The sequence below is a fragment of the Nesoenas mayeri genome (assembly GCF_963082525.1).
Source record: "Nesoenas mayeri genome assembly, chromosome: 19".
Taxonomy (NCBI): domain Eukaryota; kingdom Metazoa; phylum Chordata; class Aves; order Columbiformes; family Columbidae; genus Nesoenas; species Nesoenas mayeri.
In genome coordinates, this window is record NC_137568.1 from 3,835,998 (window position 1) to 3,861,561 (window position 25,564).

At 38.9% G+C, this 25,564-nt stretch overlaps 1 protein-coding gene across 1 annotated transcript in view; it reads right to left on the minus strand.

The window, feature by feature from the left end:
• The window catches only part of CA10 (carbonic anhydrase 10), a gene marked incomplete at both ends in the record, with an annotated part of 164,769 nt that overhangs the window by 118,417 nt on the left and 20,788 nt on the right, over positions 1-25,564 (minus strand). Inside the window, one exon of the mRNA XM_080356752.1 lies at positions 12,299-12,373. Coding sequence (XP_080212878.1) covers positions 12,299-12,373 — 75 coding nt within the window. The remainder of the gene's footprint in view (positions 1-12,298; positions 12,374-25,564) is intronic.

Here is a 25,564-nt window from a genome sequence, read left to right on the forward strand (position 1 = left end):
GAAAAAGAACAGCATAAGAATTCTTTATAAATAATACTGCTGTAGGTCTTACATAATGAATGCTATAGATAATATTTTTAACATTTAACACTCAGATGTTTAAAACTCTCTACAGATATAGGTGTATGTACATATATGCATGTGTCTGTTTGCACCTCAGCTGGAGAGCCATGTAGTAAAGAAGGTGGTTCTGAAAAACTTGAAAAAATCCCAGAAACCTAATGTAAGCATAAATAAAATAATTAATGTATGGTGTTAGAGGCTAGTGAAATTATTGTGATGTTCTTCTTTGGTACTTTGGTTTGCACTACACAGCAGCTGGGTCTGTTTGGAGGTTTTGGTCATTTTAGAGGAAGGAAATACAAGCAGCAGAATTTGATCACTTACTAGTGCAATGCCTAAAGCTACAGCTATTTCTGCTTATGCTTTGGACCAGGCAGGTTTGTGAGCTCCACCAGGTGGCTGAATGTCCCCACTGAAGCAATGGGGCTCTCAGGATGAAAAATCCAACCAAGCTCCTGAAAAACCTACACTGAAGTTTGATCATTTCTGTTAAGCTTATAGTGAACCCAGACTCTGACAAAGAACACATTTGGGCATTAACTCAAAAAGCCAAGCAGGGGATGTAAATATATTTGGGATTATGTTCATTCATAATACAAAATTCTCCATATATTTAACAGTTGCTTTCATGCAAATTATGGCTAGGAGAGAATAAAAAAACCCCATGTAATGTGAGATTACTCACAGCATCCAGAGGTGATGCACAGTATCATCTTGGGGCCACTGAATGTATCACAAAGTGAAGAGACAAGTTAGGGAGTGAAAACACAAACCAAATTTAGAGTTTCTCTGAATAAGGACACTCAAATCTGGTTCTATTTATTAAACTTCTGCGGTAAAAGGAAAGAACTCCACTAAAACATGAATTCTCCTGCATGTTTAACATTGAAATATGGAGGATTCCTAGTGCAGGTCAAGAGAGTTTTAAAAGTCACATCAGGAAAAACTTTATCTCATAATCATAGAAGAATACGTACTAGGCTGGACTGTTTCTCACAGCAGATTCTGGCTATAAAAACAAATATATCGAGCCATGTGGAGGGAAAGCAGAACTTTCCATTACTGACATAAAACAAGACAGAAGTTCTTGCGCTATTCCTTTTGCCTTCAGTACAGAAAAGCGTGACAAAAGTCTACATTTATTTTCTCTACCCAGGGATAGCAAATGGCAGGGCTTTTGACAACTGTTCTGTATATATAAGCATTGGACACATACAGAATGCAAAGAAGATCCCAGTAACACCCCAATCCCACAAACACAGTGTTTGCAGACAGGTGACATTACCAGATTTAGTGCACTATTTCTCTCCAGAGGCTGATGTAACACAGATGATACTCTGTAGTTTAATACAGTTTGGAAAATGTGCCTGTAGGTGTGTGGCTGGTAAGCACAAATGCATCTTTAAAACACTTGTGAAAATATTTTCTTATTAAAGCCAGCTGATATTATTCCAACAGCTTTGTATTTAAAAGCCTGTGACTAAGAATACCCTCTACTCCAATTATGAACAGCACGCTCCACAAAATTCTCACTGTAAATATATGTCCTAGGAGCAGTATTATGTAATAAGTAGCTGAAGGTGTCTTTATGGACATTATGCATGAAAAACAATGCAAGCCCATGTTGCAGAACAAGGTCAAGCAGGAAATTAAAAATTAAATGACAGTATCTCAGCTTCATGAAGGGCACAGTTTACCAGAAATCTTCCCTGAAGGAGGCAAGAAACAAGAACACCTTTCACTTGAACCCATTTCTTCTGCCTATACTGCTTTGTTGTCATTGAACTTCCTCTGGATTTGCATTTAATATGTGATAGGGCTTGGGAGACAGGGGGTTAACTAATACTTCAGTTATTTACCCCACTTTCAACCCTTAAGAGAATAGAGAACTTTTTTCCAGGGACTAAAGTTCTTATTTAAAGATGATTTAGATACTTTGGAACTTTACAGTCAGAATTATGATGGTCTTCAGGCACTAAATGATACGGCAGGTGCCTCCTGGGATCTTCTTATCTTCTTGCCTAAGCAAGTTGGATGCCCAATCCATGGAGCCTTTGGGGAGAAACCTTGTATCTTATGCACTTAGCTCCCTTGCCTTGGCCAGTCCTTTGCATTTTAAAGCACTTAAATAGAGTTTGTAGATCTAGCCATCAATCTTTAAAAGCCACTGGGACTTAGACTGCTAAACCAGTTCTGAAAGTGAAAATGGTTAGGAAGAAAATATTCTGTATTTCAAGCTGGATTGTGTAAATCAAGAAGTGGTGTTTATGAAACTGAGCAATTTTTTTCTTCAGCATTTAATGATATGTACATTCTAGAGCTCCTTCACATCTTTATCTTTAGAACCTAGTAGTGTTTTAGGTAGAATTTTGAGGCAAGTTCTATGCAAATGTAAAGTATTTGGTATCATTAATGGATACAAATAAACATAAATACTCATGACTTGATGTAACAAGCTAGGAGAATTTCTATGTTATCTTCTACAAATATTACTTGTAGCTCTGTATCCTTCCTTAAGCGTGTATCTGTGCCTGCCCAAATGTACTATTAATTCAAAGAAGGGTGTGAAAATAATTATGGAATCAGCATCAAAGGAGAAACAGTGGTAAGACAGATAGAAATCTGAGCATCATTAATACAGGAGAACTTCATGTCTTTCAAATCAGTGCAACTTTGCCACGTCATGTTTTTCCTTTGGTCCTCTCCAGAACTCCATGTGGTTGCACTGAGTTAGAGGTGTAGGAAGAGAGTTACATCTCTGTGCACAACTCTTATCTCATTTCACATCTCACCAAATACATGCTTTTCATTGTCATATTTTCCCCCTGCCCCTTAATTACTTTTTTAACTTGGCAGAGGAGTTGCATGAAAAGTAATGTGAAGTAAGCTAGCATGCAGTATGTAAAATTACATTTAGAAATGAATTTGCACTGGACAGCATTCTTAACTGGGAAACTAGATCCAAGCAGTCAACAGTGAGATTAACGTGACTATGGCCCTGAGACAGAGCCTGTTCAAGCCAAGAAAGGGCTCCAAGTGAGACACCATTGCTTTACTACTATACTCTCTAAAACTAAAAAGCCACAAGTCCTGCCACAAAGCAATAAGCCCATAAACATGAAATTACAATGAGCAATAAAATCTTGAGAGACTACTTGCTCTATTACTTTAATTTATATTCCTGTTAAGCAATTTTAAATGCACATTAAAATACCGGGTAATTCTAAAGATGTCAGTATGTGGATAATAGAGCCTGCCAAGGCCATGTAATATAAGTGTTTCAGCTATTTCCTATTAGAATTCAGTCATTTATTTCTTTATTTTAAGAAAACCTAATTTAAGACTAGGAAGAAAAGCCATTTGAAGATGCCCAACTGCTGGACGGGGAAAGCAAAATGGCATCAGATCTCACTCCCGGGAAATGCAATAGTGAATGGGAATTCTGTAGCCATGGCCAACGTTGCCTAGTTTGAAAATACAGAAAGGCTGACTACATTATCTGAAATGCTTTCTCCTATGTCATATGCTATATTCTCCGAGTCATCCAGAGCAGCTAAATCCTGCAGTTCTAAACTGGGACTAAAGCTGGGAATTAGCCATCACTTTTATCTGTGTGTTGAAGGGCAGCTGGTCCATGATGTGGCTTCGCCTGCAGCTGCCCGAGATTTGCAGGAGCAGCTCATCTCGGAACGGAGCGTCCTGTTCATCCTCTACCTGTTAGTGGGGTGGGAACACCAGCACCACCTCAGGTGTGAAGGTTTATTCCTTCCATTCAGCCCCTCCCGTCCACAGGAAACACAGGATGCAGCATCAAAATGGGATAACCTCAAAATCATATTATTAATGCAACTGTGGTGTAAACGCTTTAGAAGATAAGAGAGGCTACACTGCACAGCTGTGTAAGTAATTTCACTCCAGTTAAAGAAGTTGGAAAGAGATGGTTTTAAATAACACCATTGTAAAAAGAACACGATCTTTTAAATATTGATATTTCCTTTTTTTTAAGAATCATTTCTTGAGTTCCTTGTTCAAGGAAAGTAGCCCTTGAACCAGCAAGTGAATCCCAATTTCTTCAGTGAGACTCATTTTCAGACAAAAGTAATAACCTAGGATTTTCACCACTGGCAGTGGCTTTGGTAGGGACTGCATCAGCCAGACTGGCTTTCTGATTATTCTAGTGTAGAAACAAAGTTAAAAAGTATGTCTTGTATGCAAGGAAGAAAAACCTCATCTTCTCACCATCTGATTGAAATGTCATTGTTTAAATGCTCGTGCTTTTTAGCCTTTGGGTTTGTTTTTTAACTGAAACACAGTGGCTGTGCAATTGGCTGTGACTTGCCCTGCATATATCCACCTGTCTTACTTCTGAAGTGATAATACTGTATCAGATAATGTCAAACCTTCACTGCAAATAATCATGTAGCATTCTTCAGCTCTATTAAAATGAGCCTTTGAAATGGCAAATCTGGTACGCTCAGTTCATCCTCCTGTGTGTCTCTGTTGGGGCAGCTGTACCGCCTCGTTTCAGTCAGCCAAAAGACACGGCTTTCTCCAAAAGATCAGCAGGAACATCTTGTTTTCTCATTTAATCACCAGCATAGGAGCACTAGGCAGACTAGCCTGATGACACAGGTATCTAGGTATTGTTTAATTCTCTCCCAGCCTCCAGACTGTTGCCTTGAACTCACCTTTATCCATCTTTCTCTACCTACATCTCATTTAATACGTATAAAATGACCTGTCTCTATAAAGACCTTCATTCTTCACCTGAGCCCCCAGAACTGAAGCTCCTAACTAGAGACACAGCAAAAGTAAAGTAAGGGGAGGTCATAAGAAGGTCCTAAAGAACCACCTCTGTGTTGGGGTGGAACATTTCTCAGCAATGTGCTCTGCTGTCAAGTGAACAACTTCCAGAGTGACCTGGTTATTTTCTGCTACATACTTCAGTATTTTTCTCTTTTGACCCGATACTGAAGGGCTGTAGGCTGCGGTGTTGCCTACATGCACTTGTGAATTATAGCAGTGCCATTTGCACAGCTGTAGTTAACGACCTGTCAGGTTTCCCATTATGATGTTATGCTGTTATTTTCAGGGTTTATGTCCTGACTATAAAGTTGGTGACTGCTTGGTCTGGAAACACTAATGCATTTTTGTACATTTTATAAATACAAAATGAAAAAGCGACGTAATATAAAACTCCACTCTATTCAGAAAGGAAAAAGTGACAATTTAAAGTAATATTTTCAGTAGCAGAAAAAAACAATCAATAACATTCAGGAAGCTCCCTTCTCTGGCCAGAGTCATTAACTATAATGTGATTTACAGCTCTGAGCAGGGTCAGTAGGTAGCTGGAAATGCATTAAGTATTTTACGGTGAGTTTCTTCATAAGAGATAGTAAATCTCTCGATGACCACAAGCAGCATGTACCCAGAAATGCCATGGTGGGGTGATGTTATATGATAGCTGTATTTTAATGTGTGTAAGTAACAGCAGTAAAACTTCTCCAAATAATTCCACGTACTTGTAGGCAGGCAGGCATGGTAAATGATGAGCATGGATTTTGCTCCCGAGTGTGTTCAATGGATTCATGGTTCAGTGAATTCACAACTGACCTTTTTAGAGAGGTTTTACAAGAGGAGGAAATTTTCACTGAGTACAAATGAGTAGTTTCAGACTATCAAGTCAATAGCAATCTGTAATTGAAGACTCTAAGTAATCCTACACATACATGGTACTTTCAGAAATAAAGCTTTTTGCAGGCTGCCGAATAAATTTTATGATTTAACAATCCTTTGATTCCATATTTACAATGTAAATCATAGCGGTCTATGAGGAAAGTACTTGCATGTTCCATGATGTATCTATCTGTAGGTAACAGATTTCCTTTTCTTTCTGAGCCCTTTCCCCATTAGGCAAGGGACAGAATTTGACAGGGAGGTTCTTTATGAGTAACTCTAAAGCTTTTATTAACAACAACAAACAAGCAGAGTTACTCTGTGTAATCATACACAGACTAGCGGTGTGATCTTATTTCATGGGAGTTTATTTTAACCACAGTTAAGGGTGTAGCTGCAGTGACTATATTTTCCTGTGTATGAAGTGGCAAATTCTACCCTAATGACACTAAATTGTCCTAATGAGGTGCACGAATTGAAAACCGCATGCTGTATTAATATAAAGTCCTCTGTAGTGCTGGGTTCATCACCAATGGAACAGTTAAGAATAATCTCCCTGAAATCACTAAAATATCCTAATGTAAATAGTGAAATACGAGATGGATTCCTAATTGATAATTGCAAACTGTAATTGTAGTACTCTTTAAATATAATTGTCTTCATCAAATCATTTTACAAGAGTATCTTTTGTAAGTGGGATAATGACAGGAGGATTGGTGTAGCAATCTCTTAGTATCACTCATTATCTCTATTTCCACGCTGTATTGTGATCCCTCCCTATCTCATCCCATACAGATTCATGGGAGAAGCAGCTAAACAAACATCAGCTGAAGCATTGTAAACCTTCTCTGATTAAGTCCAACTACATGCCACCACACAAGACCATTATTAGCACAGAAAAATACTATTACTTGTTATTCTCTTTGACTTCTTTTTTTTTCACAAGACACTAATTTTCACTATACAAGAGAAAAACTATAAAGAAAGGGTGGTTTTAATGTAGGGAGTCATGACTGTTACTATCAGTCTTGTACAAAAACTCATGCACACACACAAAAAGACTACTACCAGGAGGTAATTAATAGCCGGAGTTCCAAGTCCCCTCTTTACATAATCAGCCATGGCAGATGTCATTACTCACTTTCAGTTTGGATTATTAGCTTAGAAAAGTTCCTTGGGTCTCTGAGCAAACACTAACTCTTCTATCAGATTTTTTAATGCTTCGATTCTACTCCTCTAAGACATGGATACCATCAAAATGTCTATTGACAAAGAGTGACAAGAAGTACTAATAAATTGTAGGAAGAGCACCCTGTCAAGGAGTAAGATAAGATAAACTTATATATATAAATATACCAATACATACACTCAGCGGCATCAAGACACAGGAGCCTTGCTGTCTGGCACTTAGAACTATCCTGAAAAATCCTTCAAAGTAAGCACTGACAACCTTTGAGTTATTAATGACTTAGTCATGGACCACTGTTTAAACTGTCTTTTATATTTAGCTTGTCAAGAATATGATAAAACCTTTCCTGTATACACCAGTATAACTGAAATTCCTTCTTTTGCTTTTAGGTCACAGTGAAGAACCTAAGAAAAGAAAGATTCCTAATATTAGCCTTACTTTTTTATTCCAACCCCCACATTTTTGATGATACATCTAAGGTCCTGCACATGAGTGATCCTTCTTTTTTATGCAAAAGCTTAAGAGGATGTGCTTATGACAGCATGATGAACCCTTGAAAGATCACAGAGATGGGCTTGCTGGCTTTTCACTTTTAACAAATTCAAAGTGGGCTGGGATAATATTTAAAAAAAAATAAATTGCATTACATTTGCAGGAAGAGCAGTTACTTAACCAACAGTAAGTGTAGGTCTTCAAGATTCCATAATGATTGTAGATTCCATAGTGTGTAGGGCAGCAGATGTTTTGGATACTGTGCCCTGTTCTCCTGTTTGAGGATATAAATGCCCAAATAGTAACCACATCTCAGCTTCCTCTCAGCTAGAAGCTCTGTGGTAGCCCTGAATTAGTGCTGTGTAACTGCAAGGCAAACAACAACAACTTCAGGAGAGTGGGAACGAGAATTTTCAACGTCAAAAATTGGCATCTAGGTTAACAGCAGAGCTTGAGGTACAATAAATGATGAGGATCTGCAGATTACTGCCTTGAAGGAACTCCATATGAGCACATTCCTGCAGTGGAAGGGGACACTGCTTGTGTCCCAGCAGGAGGAACCTGCAGGTTCCCCAGGAGAGGCAGCAGCTGGTCCCACAGCGGGATGCACCAGCCTGCCCAGTGTACAGGGAAGATTTGGTCCTTGCAGTGCCAGAAACAGAGAGGAAGACAACTTCAGTCATTTCTTCCTGCCATTATAACGAAGCAAAGCCTGAGATACAACTGTTACATGCAATTTTTCTTCTGTGGATATTAATCACAACTTAAGAGGAGAAAAAAAAACACACCCAGGAAAGATAATAAGGCTGTGAAGGAAAAAAGGATCTGAGACCACTTCAGCAAAGAACTGTGGTCCCACCACAAGTTTGGCAAGGTTTAAAATTTTAGATTTTGAGCGTTCTTTACCATAGTTACTTCATATTGCTTGCCATGTAAAATTTGTTTACTCGTTTGCTGAAGGAGTGAAGGAAGCTACGGGGAAAAGAAATAGTCTACCTGTTACTATCAGGCTTAGAGCATCTACAAAGCCAGTTCTCTTTGACTCCACCTATTAAGTGTGAGCTTAGACTACCCACCACTGGAACATTAAAGGTCAAAAACAGGAGAAGGAAACCGATACATTTAAGCCTTTTATAACGCAGTTTGGACAAGATAATTTGACTAACCTACTTACCCCATCAATCTCCTCTTTTTATTCCCTTTCCTCCCTTTTGTTCCTCCCTTTTATTCCCTTTAGAAAGGGAGTTTCTAAAAACCTCTCACTGCCCATCACCTTTGCATCTCTGGATAAGACCATTCAGAAGGCTGTAGCAGCAGCTTTTCTTCCTGGCTCGAGACCGACTGTAGTTATTAATTCAGGAAACAGTCTCACTCAAAGCCTCTAGGGAGATTTCTAGGTAATTCAAAGCTAGCTAGAAACTGGAAACCCACTAGAAGAAAAGTTCTTGTGCATATTGGGAAGCCATTGCAGAAGTTGGATGTAGCTGAAAAAAAAAAAATAGCATATTGCTCGTTAACGGAGCAATTCTTGTTGGCACCTTCTTCTAAGGGCTAGTCACTGGCAGCACAAATGGCCCAACTGAAATTACAGCAAACAGGGCTGTCCTATCAGCCCAAGTGGTTTCTGCCTTTGAAGTTAATTCTGCATTTCTTACAGGGTAGATGAGAGTTCAGCATTCAGCTTGGTTTGCAGCCCCAGAGGGGGATCGCTACCAAAGTGTTTAAGACAAAGCCCTTAATCCTGCTTAATTACTAAGAGTTACCGGACAGACAAAAGACTGCTGGACCACAGCCAGATGCGTGAACACCTGGTGTGTTCTCACCTGAATTTGCAAAGAATGTGCCCGTTACACGGGCAGGATGCCCCTAGTGCACATCCTAGAATATCATTACATTGGCACTTCTGTTCAGCAGCCACTTGTAGCATTTTGTTAAAGGAAAAAGCAAATCCTATTTCTCACACATACATCTTCAAAATCAATGTCAACTTTGATTCTTCTACCACTGCTATGATTGCTATTGAAAGAGAACATTACAGATCACCGCTCAAACTTAGTATCTTGAATTATTTATCCATCTATTTGTGAAAGCAAGTAGATTCACATTTGTATTAAAAACAGGTAAATTCATAAAACGACTCACAAAGCCTGAAGCTTTGCATGATCAGAAGTTCAGAGACACAGGTAGAGATTGTTAAACACACTCCTTGCTATAAATACGTATGGCACGGTTCTCTCAGTTATATCACTGACTTACCAAGGGACATTTCATCCCTCAGTAAAATGTGAGTATCCACATAACAGCAGCATTGGAGGCTTTGTCAGGAAAATCCAATCTGTGAAATAATTAGTCTGGTAAACTCAGCTTTAATTCAGACATAGTACCTATGTAACTCTTCTAATAAGGCTAAATGTTGACTAATTCTAGAGACCAAGTTGTACCACATGGATTTGTACTTCCTTGTGAAGGTACAGTATTATATAGAACCACAACTGGATCCTAATATGCTAAATTCCACTTTGTTCATACTTAAGTTCAGGGATGAATCAAACCTTTGAGGCGTGAGTCACTCTTTAACCAGCCTCTTTACATTTTTATGGAAGATTCAAAATTACAGACTTATTCTGATAGTCTCATTAAGTACAGTGCTACTACTAATGTGAGAGTGTCTCAAACCTCAGTGCTATAATTTGGTTACATATTATATGAAGACCTGTAAATGTTGCCATACTTGTATTAGAACTGAGGCCATCAAATGTCTCCTCTCAACAGTGTTCCTTTCTTCTTCCAAATTAAAAGCAGCCATCTCATCTGTTCCTCACTGTTTTAAAACAATTAATTGTATCAATAATTCACTGAAAGGGGAGAGAATGGTTTTACATTTTGATTATATTTAATTATATATATTTTTTTAAAAGTTTCCTTTCTGTTTACACAATTTGTAAACAGTCAGTTTTTGCAGAATCACCAAAGGAAGTAAGAAACCAAGAAAATCTTTGGTACAGAATATATTTCCTTCAAGCTGTCTTTAACTGACAACCAAAGCTGAAATATTATACATACTAACCTAAGTTCCAATCAATAAGTGAATGATTTCCAGAATCTATGCTTTATCACCCTGAAGAAATGAAGTGTTCCAATATATTGCTTTCTAAAAGAAAAACTGCTATTATTGTTGCAGTAAATAATTATATATGGCTGGTTAATTCTTCAGAGCTGGCACCAGCCTGAGTGATTTTGCAGAGTGTGTGCAGGCTGTTCCAAACGCGGCTGTAGCTCACACAGCACCACTGTTTGCACTGACAAGAAAAACACAGCAGACGGTGAGCGATGCTGCAGCCTCCTGAAGTTCCAAAATAAGACTAGAAGAAATGTTATGGTTAGTACAAAAGGGAGCAATGCAGGAGTAGCCATCAGCAGATTTATGTTTTGTATTATTTAGGCAGCCAAACTAAGTGTTAACCAGTCTCAATACATAAAATAGACCCCTATGTGACTGGAGGATGGCATAATACATGTGCTTTTCAGAAAGTGTATGTTATGTTCGGGTTTTAAGTTTGCCACTGTTTTACAACATGTCATTTAAGGTCTGAATCCCAGAATCTGAGGAAAGAAAAATCCAGATGATCATATTATATTAGAAAGGGATTTAAAATATTTTTTTTTTCTCTAAAATTTATCCCAGAATATAGTGAGTCTGTGATTTGGGGAATGTAGTGAAGAATGTTTCGATTTTTATGAGCTGCTCAAAGATAAATCTGTGCAGGATCCAGAACATTTGTTAGGACTTGACTTAAATACTATGAAAACAGAATATTAAGAGCAAAACCTAATGAATGGCATATTCTAACCTCGCCGTATTGTGATATACTCCTCAACGCATTCTTACACAACTATACATGAAAGAAGTGAGAGTTCAAAGACAGACAGTGCCTTTGCTTTGAAGTAGGCGAAAAGTACTCGCAGAGCCAAAGCTGTGACAGACAAACTCCAGCAGCTCATCGTGGAGTGTTTCACAATGCCAGCACCCCCAATTAGTCATCTCTGTGCCTCTGGTTGCTCCCCCAGGCAGCTAAAGAGCTGTATTGATGTCAATCATATTAACTTAGGTGCCACTTTTGAACTGCAGTGGCAGAGCCCTGGACAAAAATTCCTTTCTAATATCTTTGGGGGTGGTAACTTCAGCCCTGGGACAGGACAAACAGCTGTGGGAAGGAAATCTCTTAGCAGATGGCTATAGCCGTTTGCTTCGGTGCACATCACTCAGCAACTTGGGCTCGAGCTCCTCAGACTGCCCCGCAGCCATCACCTCTCCGCTGCTAATTAGCGTCTCATGCGAGATCCCACATGTGACTGCTGACATTATGGATCAACTTAGTATGCACTACCATATCCTTTGTGATGCGTTACTCTGAGATCATAACCGTAAAATGCATCCTTGAAATGCTTTATTTATGGTTTTCGAAGACTCCAAAATCTAGACGGTGCTGAAAACAGTTGTTTGTTCTGTAAAAATTCATGGGATTTCTCTCTTCTGCTGAGGCTTGCAGGTTTCAGAGTTGTATTTGAAAGAATCATGACAGTCTGCAAGACAGGTGCCCCAAACTACCTTGGCTTTCTTCATGGCTGCTTCAGTGAGCTGCTGATAATTGTCCTTCTGGACCAATTCTTGAAGATGTGTGCTAGATTAGTCCAATATTCAAAATGTTCGGGTAATTCAGGGTTCTCTCAGAAAGGAGGTGTCTCTCCACACGCACATACAAATCCAACCAAACAACAACAAAAAAAGCAAACCCAAAAAATCTCCTCCAAACCCAACTATACTAATTCTAGTGAAAAAATATTTAATAAAAACTAAGATTTTTAAATTACACTTACCTGGAACAAAGCTTCCCTGGACCACCTCCTTATAGGCCCACCAGCCTTCATGGATTTTTGGTGAATTTTGTTGAGCTACAAAGACATAATGAAAGACAGCAGAAAATTAAGGAAAGGCATGGGAAATGTTTAATTACATAAACTTTACAAACTCTAAACAGGGTATAATCTTCTACAGAAGTTCCTCAAGTTCTTGAGTGATGTTTATTCAACATCTGTATCTTACAGGACCTTTTCCCTTCTTCTCATACAGAAAAACATACTCAGCTTCTAAAGAGCTGATTACTAAACTTAAAAATTCAGGTAGAAAATGAGGATCTATAGTGCTAATGATGGTTTCTGTGCAACCCATAAATTCAGTATGGGATAAAAATGCAGAGAAAAAGAATGGGCTCAGATACAGTAATCAATATCTGAGTCAAAGTTGGTGGACTGAAAAGCGGTTTCTCCCCTTCCTTTCCCAACTTCTCCAACAATCTCTCACTTTGGAGAAGTGACAGAGTGAACCACAGGCAAAGCTGTGTCTATAACCACGTCTCCTCTCATCCCATGCTCCCATGAGTTCCAAAAGTGGAACAGAAATTCAAAGCCCATAGCTTCACCGATCTTGACTTATGCTATAACGCTGAGGCAAGGACTATCATTTTTGTTGCTCTCTTCTCTGTCTGCTGTGTCACCCTGGTAGCCAGGCAAGGTACTTGCTTCTGTTCCACACGTGTGACATCCAGCTCCATTACAGATGCATTTGATAGCACAACACAGTAACACATCTAAAGGTTTCTTTGACCAATATTCTGAAGGCTGTAACAATAGAAGTGTAAACTTTGGCTAAGGTTTGCCACTGATGAGACTGTTGCTTAATGACTTCTCTAAATTCCTGAGAAGCCAAGAGTAGAAAGGTCTTAATCAGTCAGCTTGCTTCCCATAAAGTCGCTACTTCTCTCGGTCTTCAGGGAAATCATAACCAGAGCAAATTTTGTGGTCAAAATGTAAGATCCCTGTTAGTTGGAAATACTTTCAAAGCGCATAGAGACACACAGCAAGACAAATGTGCAGATGATTTCCATAGCAGAACAGAGCTGATAAGGAAATATGTTCTGCCTCCTCTTGTATTTTGCTTAATGTTTTCATATTTTGAGCAAGTCTCTTTCACTGAGCTACAGAAAGCTCAGCTACCTTGTGTATCATTAGCTTAAATTTGGGGTTGGTTTTATCTGATGAGATATTTTCAGTCTCTTGCACTACATCCAGTATTTTTTAACACAAATACTCAGGTACAGAGGATGCTGGATTTAGCACCTTTCTGTGGCAGTTTCATTTGTAGATTGCATGTTATATACAAAAGACACAATCACCCCAGGAATAGTTTCAGCAATACAATAAAAATTGTTGTCATTAAAAATTACAAAGAGAGTGTGACATTCAGACTAAAAAGAATACAAGATTAGGACCATTACATACTGTTCTACCAGTAACAAAACAATATTTAAGATTTAACTGACTGTAAATTGCAGAAGCAAAAGTGAAGCTGAAGTTAATTAAACATACTGACAGAAGGACCAACACTCTGCTTTAACAGAAATTCAGACACACCAGTGGAATGAGTTATGAGTGGATGCACATTTCTCATGCAGTACTGATGCTTGTTCCAGTAATTGAATGGTGACATGTTAAACTGAAAGGACCGTTCCACTGTGCACTCTTTACAGTTTGCAGATGACATTATCTTCATTATTTTAGCTTTTATACCATTGCCTAGAGAACTCAAACTGTGTATGGATTTGTTGCACTGGACTGTACTACAGCAGCATTTGGAAAATGGCACATCCCAACTCATAATCAAAAATATATGAGCAGCAAAATATTCATATCCAGTCTGAACTGCAATTTTTTTTGGATCTCAGCACTGGTTTATGCAGGTTGCTTTTATGCCTTTACGCTCTGCAACAGAAGTCCTTAAAGATTTCCAGATGCTTCAGCAATAGGAGAGGATACTAATATGTGAGTCTCAACAAAGCACAGCAATCATTCTTCTACTTAAAATGTCCCAGAAAATTCCATTGCATTAAAGTGCATCTAGCAGCAATATACAGAGCTAACGCTGGTTCAGCCAACCAAAGGCAGCTGCATTTTAGAAGTGGGTGAAAAAAGCACGTATGTAAATAGAGGGAGGATGGGTATTTTCAAATGCACCTGCTTTCTGTCAGTGATCATAGAAACATGCACAATCAAAAATGTGTTGCTTTTGCCCACTCTGTGGCCAGTCTAAATGATATATGCCAGCTCCAGAAGGAAAATATAATCCATTATTCAGAGTTTAAATTAAAGCAAAATCAAAGGAGGCCATCTCTGCAGCTCTGCTTCAGTTTGTTGCCCCAACACTTAGTAAAGCTACTTCCAAAAGAAATATCATGAAAAATATGATTTTTGTCATATTTTCCCCAATCTGTTGCATTAGTACGGAACAGACTGCATCAGATGTGCAAGAAAATTAGATTATTAAAGCTTTGTACTAAATAATTGCATGCCTGTGCAGTTGCTTCAGCTATCAGAGAAGAGCATGACCTGGCATTACTCTGCACATCCCACAGATACCAGATCCTTATCTCTTCAATACACATGAAAATGAAACGCATAAAAAGGAGTATGATAAGCAAAATAAGATGTTGTACCATAGCCACATAAAATATGTAAGATGGGGCAATAGCAACACTGTGAGTCCTGCAGATTTACAGAGAACTGAGGCCACTGAGGAAATCAAGAGGAAAGGCAGGTGGTGGTTGTGAGAGAGCAGCGAAGGAGACAATCCCCGGTGCCACGCTCTTTCTTGAACCCTGAAGCCTCAATGTTTTATACCAGTTCAGGCAAAACATCCTGCAAAATAGTGTGGGGAGTGAGGGAACACAGATTTTCACTCTGCTTTGCATATGAAACCTAGCTTGGTGCCAAAGACTGACTCCGATGGATCCTACAGGGACTTTGCTTAGAAAGGAAAAAGATGTATAAAACTCATTTCTGTGACTGCAGAAGGAGGGGGTCTGGTAAGGCCAGAGTGGAAAGTTTGTCTTCCAAAATCTTCTTCTAAACCATCACTCCAATCTATGTTATACAAGTGGGCAAGAAGTCTTATTAAAGGAGAAAAAAGCTGTTCTCTATTTTTGAATCATACTCAGACCCATACCTGGATTAGTAATGGGACAAGGGAATATAAAATTAGAATGAGCAGACATATGGACAGTCCTTGCTGGGAGTCCTATCTGGGACACTTACACCTGTTGCACATGCAACACGAGGTCTCTACAATTGGTGTATTGGTGCCCATCTGACAGAATGGCAGTGAGCCTGGGTAAACAGGTTCAACCTTCTGGCTCAGGAATTGTTGCCAAGGAAAACGATTCTTCGTATGTACCACCTCATGACAGTGAAAATAGCAAAATTCTCTCCACATCCTTCTTCTTTCAGTTAAATTACTGTACCTCTCATCGCAATTCTCCCCTCTTTAGGACCATAAACACGTGCTTGCTTTGTGGATCCTGATACTCCCATGTTCCCATCAGAACTCTGCAACTCTTCTATGTCAGCAACTGTTTTTTGGCATGACCTGTTACACACGGTACTGAGGAGACAAAAGGGCTAGAAAGCAATTCTGTATTCCGCAAGAGGGTTAAATATCTTAGAAAAAAAAAAAAAAACCAAACCAAAAATTCTGATATGTCAGAGACTTCTGGTTTTGCCACTAAAACCTAGAGTATGCCATTTGCTTCCAAGAAATATTGTTGCTTCTGCAAGGCACCAAAGTAACCAGGCCCATCTGAACAGCCCCGGGGCTGTTAGGAGCAGGTTACCTGCACAAGCAGCTCCGCAACAGCAGCATCAGCGCTGGATTCTGCCATTCGCAGGGACAGTGCAAAATGCCACGTTTGTGCAAAGTGCTAGAGGATATTGGATGACCTCCATTTGCTACAGCGTCCTCTCTGAAATCACTAGTATCTGAGATTAGTAGCTCTGCTGATATAACACCATTATGTCAGATCTCTTTCAGTGCAGCTGCTGTGGAGGAGACAGGATATTTATTTGGAGCTGATATGACACGTGTTGCTTTCATTTTGTCAGATTATTGTAGGTATATCTCATTGTGGAGCATAAAATCACAGGCTAAGTTCTGCAAGACGTCATGCATTTTTGTTTCCTAGTGACTTCCATGTACAGGGAAACAGAATTGTACAGGATTATAAAAAAAAGTACAGTAAATGCAAACAGCAAAAGATGCCAATGCCCTATAAAGTCATCAGTTAACTGTATCCAGTTTAGAGGTTAAAATGAGTAGGTTTATGTTTCAAAGAGAATCTGTTGCTCAGTCAGTAAAACTACTTTAAAATAATCAGATAACATTGTATCACATAGCAGGTACCATGGTGCAGATGCTCAAATATCTGCATATAATTTGCAGCACAAAGAGATCTTCATCTCATTGGAATGCTAATGCTGACATAATATAAAATGCTGTAATTAATACAAAATACCCCTCAGTAAATATGCTTATTTGCAAGATATCAACAAGTCATTCTACAATTACTTATTTACTTTCTATACTTAAATAAAAGATAAAAAGCCTTGTATCTGATGCCATCATTTATGTCATTCGCATGTGAGCATAAGCCAAGAGTAGAATCCTGCCAGATCAGAATTCTCCATTCACTTTACTGCCATTTCACACGGATAAAAAATGCTGCGCTGAGGAGAACCAGGCTCACAGCAGCTAGGAAACATTTTTTTTTAATCTGAATTTTATTGATCTGATCTCTTCTGATTGCTATATTAATCACTCTGCCTGCTTATCCCTCCTTAATTTACATCCTAAGAGTCTTGCTTCTGATAACCTGGCTAGCACTGCCCTGGCATTAAATGCATAATAAGGTTTTTATCACTCTTAACTCTTCTGCATAGTTATGAGATTAAAAGAAGCTGCAACTATGAGCCGTATAGTTTCATAATAAACTTAGCGCAAACCATTAATTCACTGCTAATAATCTAATATGAAACTCATGGAAAAATTACCTAGTGCTTACTACAAGAAAAATAAATCCTCAAATCTGCTATCAGAACGGTGAACATTGAAATGAAGGATATAATGATAAGGTATTAGAAGGTGGTATGATCCTCACTTAGATCCACACTTTGTGTCCCACAGACTATGGGCTTTACAGGCCTGATCCTGCTTCTCTCCCAGCCACCAGGAGCTATTGCTTGTAATTCTATGTGACTATGTGTTCTAATAGAAAATGAGCCCTACAGGGAACAGTGCACGGTGGTTACAAAAGGAAAAAAGCTATAAGGAAAAGTTTAATCTTTTTTTGCTAAACTCCATTTTCAGAATCTTAGGTAATTAGTTTAAATAGCTTTAATGGCTACATTTTATATGGATATTTTTCACACTGTTAAACCCAAGGAATGCGCTGCCTAAAATGTGAAGGGAAAACAGGCTTTCTCATTCTAAAAAATCAGTTTCAACATCTCCAGTCATAGAAGGAGCTGCTTTTGCCTCTTAAAGCAAATGGAGCACACGTGTATGAAGTGGATCCGACAGCAGGGGAACTAAGCAGATGCAATTAGCTGAAGATTCAGCCCTCTAGAATTAACGTTCAGTTTGTTTAAAACAAGTCTGTACATAATTGCAGCTATTATTTAAGATGTGTTTATGCAGCCTTTTTATATCAAAAGAACCTAACAACACACACTTCAGGCACTATATAAAGCATCATTTATAAGTGCATAGTTACAGGACAAGAAAGGTTAGTCTGCTTATGAATATTACAGCCTACATTGTATGCATCACCATATGATGAGGGAGGAAAAAGAAAACAAAGGATTATAAAGGGATCAATAAATAAAATGCTTTCACCAGCTATGCCAGATTTTTTTATTTTTTTGGATAACGTTTTGCTCAGAAAACATGCAAATGCTCTTTCATTAAGTTAATACTTTCCAATTCCATAAATCCCTCTTCCACCATCCCCATGTGTAAAAGCTCTCACTGCTGCTGTGAATGCCAAACAGTATTCAACGCAAGCAAAATGGACGTGACCTGTTTTTATCACATCAGAGGGCAAAAGTAAGGCACTATCATGGGAACTTTGCTATGACACAGAGACTTGGCTATTCTGTGCATTTTCTATTTATTGTAATTTTGTTTCCTGATAAGATTCCCATGAAAAACCTGGACTAAAGGGTGAGATTTCACACAAGCAGTCTCATATATATGCTGGTAGTTGTGACAAACAATTTGGCATAACATTACAACATAGCTAAACATGTTCAAAACCACATGAATACAATTTGGTCTCAGTGTTTTCCAAAGTCTCTGACAGGAGTGTCAGCAGACACAATAGCCCACTCCGTGTTGTGTTAGATGGGGTGGTTCCTCTCCAATAAGTTGTTTAATCATGTCTAGATATCAAGTCTGAAGAGCTCTATAAAATAATGCAGTAAGAAGAAGCAAGTTACCTTGTGATACTCACTTCAGAATAGCTCTGCATGGCGCTGCATGCCCTCCAATCCCATTAATTTCAATGTGGTTTGGGGACACTCAGCAACTTCAAAGAAATGGCCTCAATATCCTTGAACCTTTAAAGTTCAATACATTATTAATGTTAAATTAATAGGGCTTCCTTTAAAAGGAAACCACTAAGTTCCTTCCTTAGAAGCACATATGATATTGATGTCTCATCAGGTTTCTGACCCTGGCTGCTCTCTGTATTCTCTAACAGAAAGTTCCCCATCAGAAAGAGCACAAACAGTCGGGGACTGTCCTGTTCACTGCCACAGGCAGGTCTTTCTTTTCTTTTCCCAAATCTTTGGCTCCAGGAAAGAGAAATTATTTCTTCAGTAGTCTTCCCATGAGGGAGCTGTGCCTAGAATTTAAGTATTCATCACTGCTTAGGCAAACTCAAGGGGAAAAAATAAAGGTCTTTCAATTAACCTTAAGACTAATGGCACAGCATCAATATTAGGTGCTTGATCCTACAAAATACACAGTAGCCTCAAATCCCACTGAATTCTACTGCACATGCAAACTTGTGGTCCAGAACGTGATAAGGAAGCATTCTGAAGAGCTACAGCATATGCAAAGAATTAATAATGCTTAAGCAATAATATTATGAGCTTTTTCCACAATCTTAACAAAGGGACATATCCAAATAAGAGGGAAGGCGGCTGCCTTCAGTCTCCCTTCAAAACTATGAATGGCAACCTATAGGTCTTGTATATTACTCTAAATTCAGCCAACACAACATGATGCGCTTTCCTGAGACAGGAAGAGTCATTTTCTCCTGGCTAATATAGCTACAGAGAACCATCACAACAAACAACACAAAGTCATTCAAAAGCTAATAACAAAGGGGAGGCAAAGTTATTTTTATTATACTGAGTTGTGTTCAGAGACCCAGATTTCTAGTGATCCTGGGGTGGACAGGCAGGGCTCTAATCCAGATCATCTCACAGCTCACAGCACTACCTAAATCCTCAGCACTTAACGTTATGTCTTGGTGCTTTCTGAGATCACAAAGTCAAAAAAAAGTGTTTTTCTGGACATATAACAGCAGCTCTGCTAGCATCAAGAAGAAATCTAATGTCAAAGGATAAGCCAAGATATGGATCCCTTTCAGGCAGTGGCATCAGGACAGAAAATGAATCCATCATAATGTGCCTTTATTGCAATTGCTCTTCACCGTGACCACTGCAGTTTAGCACTTTCTTAGCAATAGTTGGTTCTTGGTTACTAGACATTTCTTAACAGAATGGGGGGAAATTAAAACAACTTCATAGCTATTTTTTTCTGAATTGATAAGTGACAGCCTTTCTTCCAATAGGTATCACAGTATCACAGTATGTCTGGGATTGGACTTTCAGTGGTGTTAAGATGATTGTGATGTATTTTTCAACATAAAGTACTGTTTCAGACTAAAGCAGATCTTGACTTGCTCGAAATGTTTCTACATCATGCAGATTTTCAAAAGAGCCTAATTTATGCATATTCCCATTACTATACATGGCAAGCATAGAAGAATCTTAAATATCAATGAGCTCATTAAATTCCCTTTAAACTGCCAAAAAGGGTTAGGATGATCGGGTTTGTTTCTGTGTGCTACCAAACGATGAGATATCATGTGCTATCAAAAATTTCAAGGTCCACGTTAACAATACAGGGGGTTGATATACATTTCCTTCACTCACATTCCTGGAAAAAAATTGTGGGAAATAAGTGTATATTACCGGAGGCAAGAAAAAGGACTAAAGGATGGTTGCTTCTGAGATAGCTGGGGCAAGCCAGAGCAACTCCTAACAAGTAATGATTGTTAGAGGCCCCCAAAAGCAAGCAAACACTCTGGCCCTACATCATGAAAAGCTATCCAAGGTTGCAAAGTGCCATTATACTTCCCCACTATGTCATTAATGAACCACAAATTATTTAATAAAATAAAGCTCACAGATCAGAATCCCATTAGTATTAAACTGGTCACAAGATAAATGTGAACATTGTGTATCACCAGCATTAAGTTTGCATAAATTTAATGTACAACACAAGAGGCAGCTTAGGAAAGTGGAGAAGAAAATAAAGTAGTCTTATCAACACCTCAATCCACTGACGTCCCTGTAACCCAAATGATGACAAATAAAATGGAATACGTATATTTCACCACTACCTGCTTACCTTAAGCAACCATCAATGTTAAGGTGAAAGGTTACCCAAACCTGGAAAAAGTGAAGAAAAGCAGCTTTTTTTCAGAGTTCAAAAATCAGAGATGGGAAATAATTATGGAAAATGTGCATTGCAGTGGAGGAACCGAGGAGCAGCAAGAGAGAAAAATCATTCTAGTCAGATCAGCTGCCAGGGTAAGACAAGACAGATTAGAAAAGAACCTATCCAGTTCATCTCAGCTGCCAGCCATGTTGTGTTATATTGACATTCCTAATTCATTAATTACTGCTTAGATACTACAGTGATGACAGTCATATAAATACCTGAATGTAGAGCTTTTACTGGTTTATTTTGGACTGTTTTCAACAGACATTCCTAAAAAATGTACTAGTTGGGAAGCATCGTTTGTTTGTGTATCCCACTTGTCAGGTGAAGATGGGGAGGAATGTTTTTCATTTTTTTAAAATTTGTCATGCTCCCAGTCGTGACGAGACAAATCACTCTCCGTGCCTCCCCCTACACACCATTTTTGCTTCCCTGCAGTTCTGTGGAATATCCCTCAGAGATTACTTCAATCATCCATCTGTCCACCATTGTGTTTATCCACTGATCCTGGAAGAAGTCATCCCCTTCCCCCTCTCTGGCTTGATTCCTGAGGTAGCAGTGTTATTCTGGCACTCTGCTGCTATTCTGTTATTCCAATCCCAACCAACAATATTCTTGGCTAGAAATGATGCAGCTGTGTCTGCCTTGGGTGACTGCAGAGAGCAGCTTTACCCTTCTGAACTCTACTAAATTTCTTGACTTCTCGGTCCTTGCAAAGCTGTCCCCTATTCAGTCTCAGCCACTTTAGCCATTAGTCAAGAGCAGTGATATGCTGCTTTCCTCTCTGTCATTTAATTTTGAAGTTAAGATGGAAGGCATTTCACCCTGGTTGTGATGCCTGTACCTGCTTCATTTTGCTGATCTAGAATTTTAATCACTTGCTAAATTATTGATGCAGAAATCCCAGGTAGGGGGAAAAAAAAAAGCACCTTCATTAGGGTATCTGTTGTTCATAGCTTTCTCTCCTTGTCTTTGAGAGATGAGACTTTGGACATAGATAAAAGAAAAATAAAAAAGAGTAGGTAGGAATTAAAAAATTGTATTTAGTTCAAGGGAACTGTATGGAGGAACATGCCGCTGCAGAGATTTCATCAGGGATTTCCCAGCTTGCCTGTTTCTCATCTGTGTGGTACTGTTTCTTCCAAATCAAAATCTACAGAAGTCTCAGATAGTCTTTTATTCTTGCCTGTAGCAAGAGAAAGATTCTTTTTATTTTTGTTTAGTGAGGACAAAACCAATTCAGGACTGGAAGTGCAAGCTGTAGATTTTAAATGTGTATGTTTCCCTCCTTATCAGCCTGGCATATCTAAAGCAGAGACACCTGGTAGCTTCCAGTGCCCTTTGAAAACCAGACACATTGCACCCATTACTCAGGTTTCTTCCATGTTTTATATACATATATATATTTATATATATATATATATACCTCTATTCTAAATACTTCTAAAGGTCATCTTTTTTTCTAACCCTTTTTATTGTTAAATGTTCCATCTTTGGCCAAGACATTGACTGAAAGAAATGAAATAAATCCTGGGAGCTGTTGCAGCTTTGCCTCCTGCACCCTCCATGGGGCAGAAGTTCTGGAGACAAGACTCATAGCAGTAGCTGAGCCATAAACACCAGCTGCCTACCAACTATTGTGAGAACTACTGCTGAATATGGCAGCAGTTCAGAAAAACCCGCCCATCAATGAGACTCATTGCCCACATCATTTAGTTTATGAAAATGCTAAACAGTTGTCCATCTCTTGATATCTACAGATACTAAACTTCAAAAACACAACCATAGCGCAATAGTACAAAGTAATATACTCCAACAGCATTAAGTCCAAGAACCTCAGTACAACAGCTTTAGAAATATCAGAAATAGGGAGAAACGTCCTTGAATTCAGGTCAATTCAGAGAAGTGTTGTTTTGTTCAGTTAAGATTCTTCTTGTATTCAATTCTGATCAGTGAATGCTTCAAAGAATGACTCAGGATAACTGGCACATTCATTGCTGTGCAGCTGCCTGAAGAACACACTACATGCCCTGGAGACACAGACATCCCAGACCCGATTATCCACAAACAAATGCCAGCTGAGTCTTCCACATATCCTGAGCATTGTAGATGGGAACAGAGAACAATGGGATATGCAGACCTATAGATCTATTCCATAAACACAGCATCTAACAAAAATCATGTCCTGGTGTCCTGTACCTGCCTCCTTCCCTGTACGTCAGCCTTTGCCACTTAAGCCTTTGATTTATGGATGCAGAAAGCATTGCAGGTAGAGATGAAAAAGGCACGGCTGACCAGACTGCCCACTTCAAAGCATCTGCAGAGCTAAAAAGAAAGTATCAACCACATTCTGCTGACAACTGACTTGTCATTTCCTTTACCATGATGTGCTGAAGTCACACATGACGAATATATCTAAGCAGATCCAGACTGCTGTGTTTCTCAGCAGGTCATACTGGCTATAATATACAACACCAAGCTAACTTGGCTCTGTGGCTGCAGGATCAGATCTGGCTTGTGTCCGGGTGGTGAAGAGCATAAGTAGATAAGGAATGGGTGGAAAGGCATGTAGAAGTCAGTACAATGCTGATATGAGAAGTCAGACTCTGTAGGAAGTTCAGTTACTTCCAGTCCTTTGATCTTCCACTGGAACAGACTGAATTTTATGCATAACGTCTCAGCTACTCTATAAACTCAAAACTCACTTGAAATAACCTCCCGAATGTTAGGCAAACTAGTCAGGAGAGTAGCAGGCTTATTAAAAAAATATTTGGAATACTGAAATTAATCTAAAGCAAACAAACTTTTGTTTGTTTTGAAAACAATTATGAAAGTTTGACTTCAGTCTCATAGACATTAAAAACGTCACAGTAGCAGTGAGAAGAAACTGACCAAATTCTGCACATTTTACTTCTCCCCTTTGCACAAATGCCTGCCAGCTGTTCATGCAACTCTATATGGCTGATGAATAATGCACACAGATCAAAGTTCACTGCATCTGGCTGGGTGACCATACAATTATGCAATGAACAATACTACTGACTCTGTAAACTTGATTTTGAGTCCTGTTAGATGGATGCTTAGGGTGAAAATTGGATGACAAAACTGGATGCATGGAATGGATCTTACACCAGGGTTCTTTATCCAGCTTTGAGCTTCACACCAGACCAGGTTCACTGCAACTGCCGTGCCGCAGTGCCAGGTTTTCACTCAGCTACACAGAAAACTAAGCTCAGTACCAGAAGATGCCAACTTATTTCATGTTAGTCAGACTGATCTCCACCCTGCCACGCATGCTTGGAGTTGATCCAGCCACATACCTAAAAGGAAACATGTGTTTTCTTAAATCCTTATGGTGCTGTGTATGTGGCATCTGTTTGTTTTTTCCCCAACACAACTTTGTGCAGCAATATGTTGATAAGACTGCTCTTATTTATTTTTTGTACTTTTTGCAGCATCAAAAAGTTCGTAGAGGTCATATCCTAGAAACAGTATAAAATATGGATCATCTCTATCCAAAAACTTGAGAGACCTCATTACTTAGCTGGAGAACACACAGTTCAACCATGGCTGCACCCGCTTCAAACTACTCTAGTGACCTTCAGACCTTAGCCCAAACCCTTTCTGTATGTGTGTCCATTTTGCAATGTTTGACCCTGTCCTGTCTTCACCTCCTGGTTCTCAATTTCACACGTTTATGGTCTTCTCATCAGTACATCATCATATATAGGGAGCCTGAGACTATAACTCTTAGTAACACAAGCAGTTAATGTAACTCAGTTTTCTTGTACAAGTAACAACTAATAAGATTCTACAAGTAACAACTAATAAGATTCAACAAGAGCGATGCAGCACTCCACAGAACACAGCATTTTGATAAATGGTGCTCTCATAGCAGCTTACACTAGGTGCATTCTAAAACATTTAGACTGATAGGAATTATTCTGATGACTTCAAATACACACTGAATATGGTTCCAGAACAAACAAGGTTTTTTTTCTGACCCATCTGTATCACAATCTTTCTTTAACTGTGATTTCCCTAACTGTAAGCCAAGGCAGATAGAAAGAATGTGGCACTGGACTTGCACTATCACTGCACAGCTCAGCTGGTTAGATGTGGGGCTGTGCCAGCAGCAGATTCCCCCAATAGTGATAATATTTACTTTACAAACACTCACCATTTCTTTTCATTATTTTCTGCCATTAGGAAGCAGCCTGAGTGTGTGGGAGATGTCAGGACAGTAAATAAAACAACAACCTCTGATATTAAAGCAGTAAGCGAGGTCTGTTTACTCCCCAAAAAGCAGAAGACTACTCAAACAAAAACAATCAATTTGGGGTTCATGCTTTCTTAAAACATGCTTTTCTTCAAAGACAACCTCATAATTCCCAATATTTATCCTTGCAGTCACAGGGCAATATTTATTCTAACAGTCTTTGTAGGGATAACAGTGGATTGGA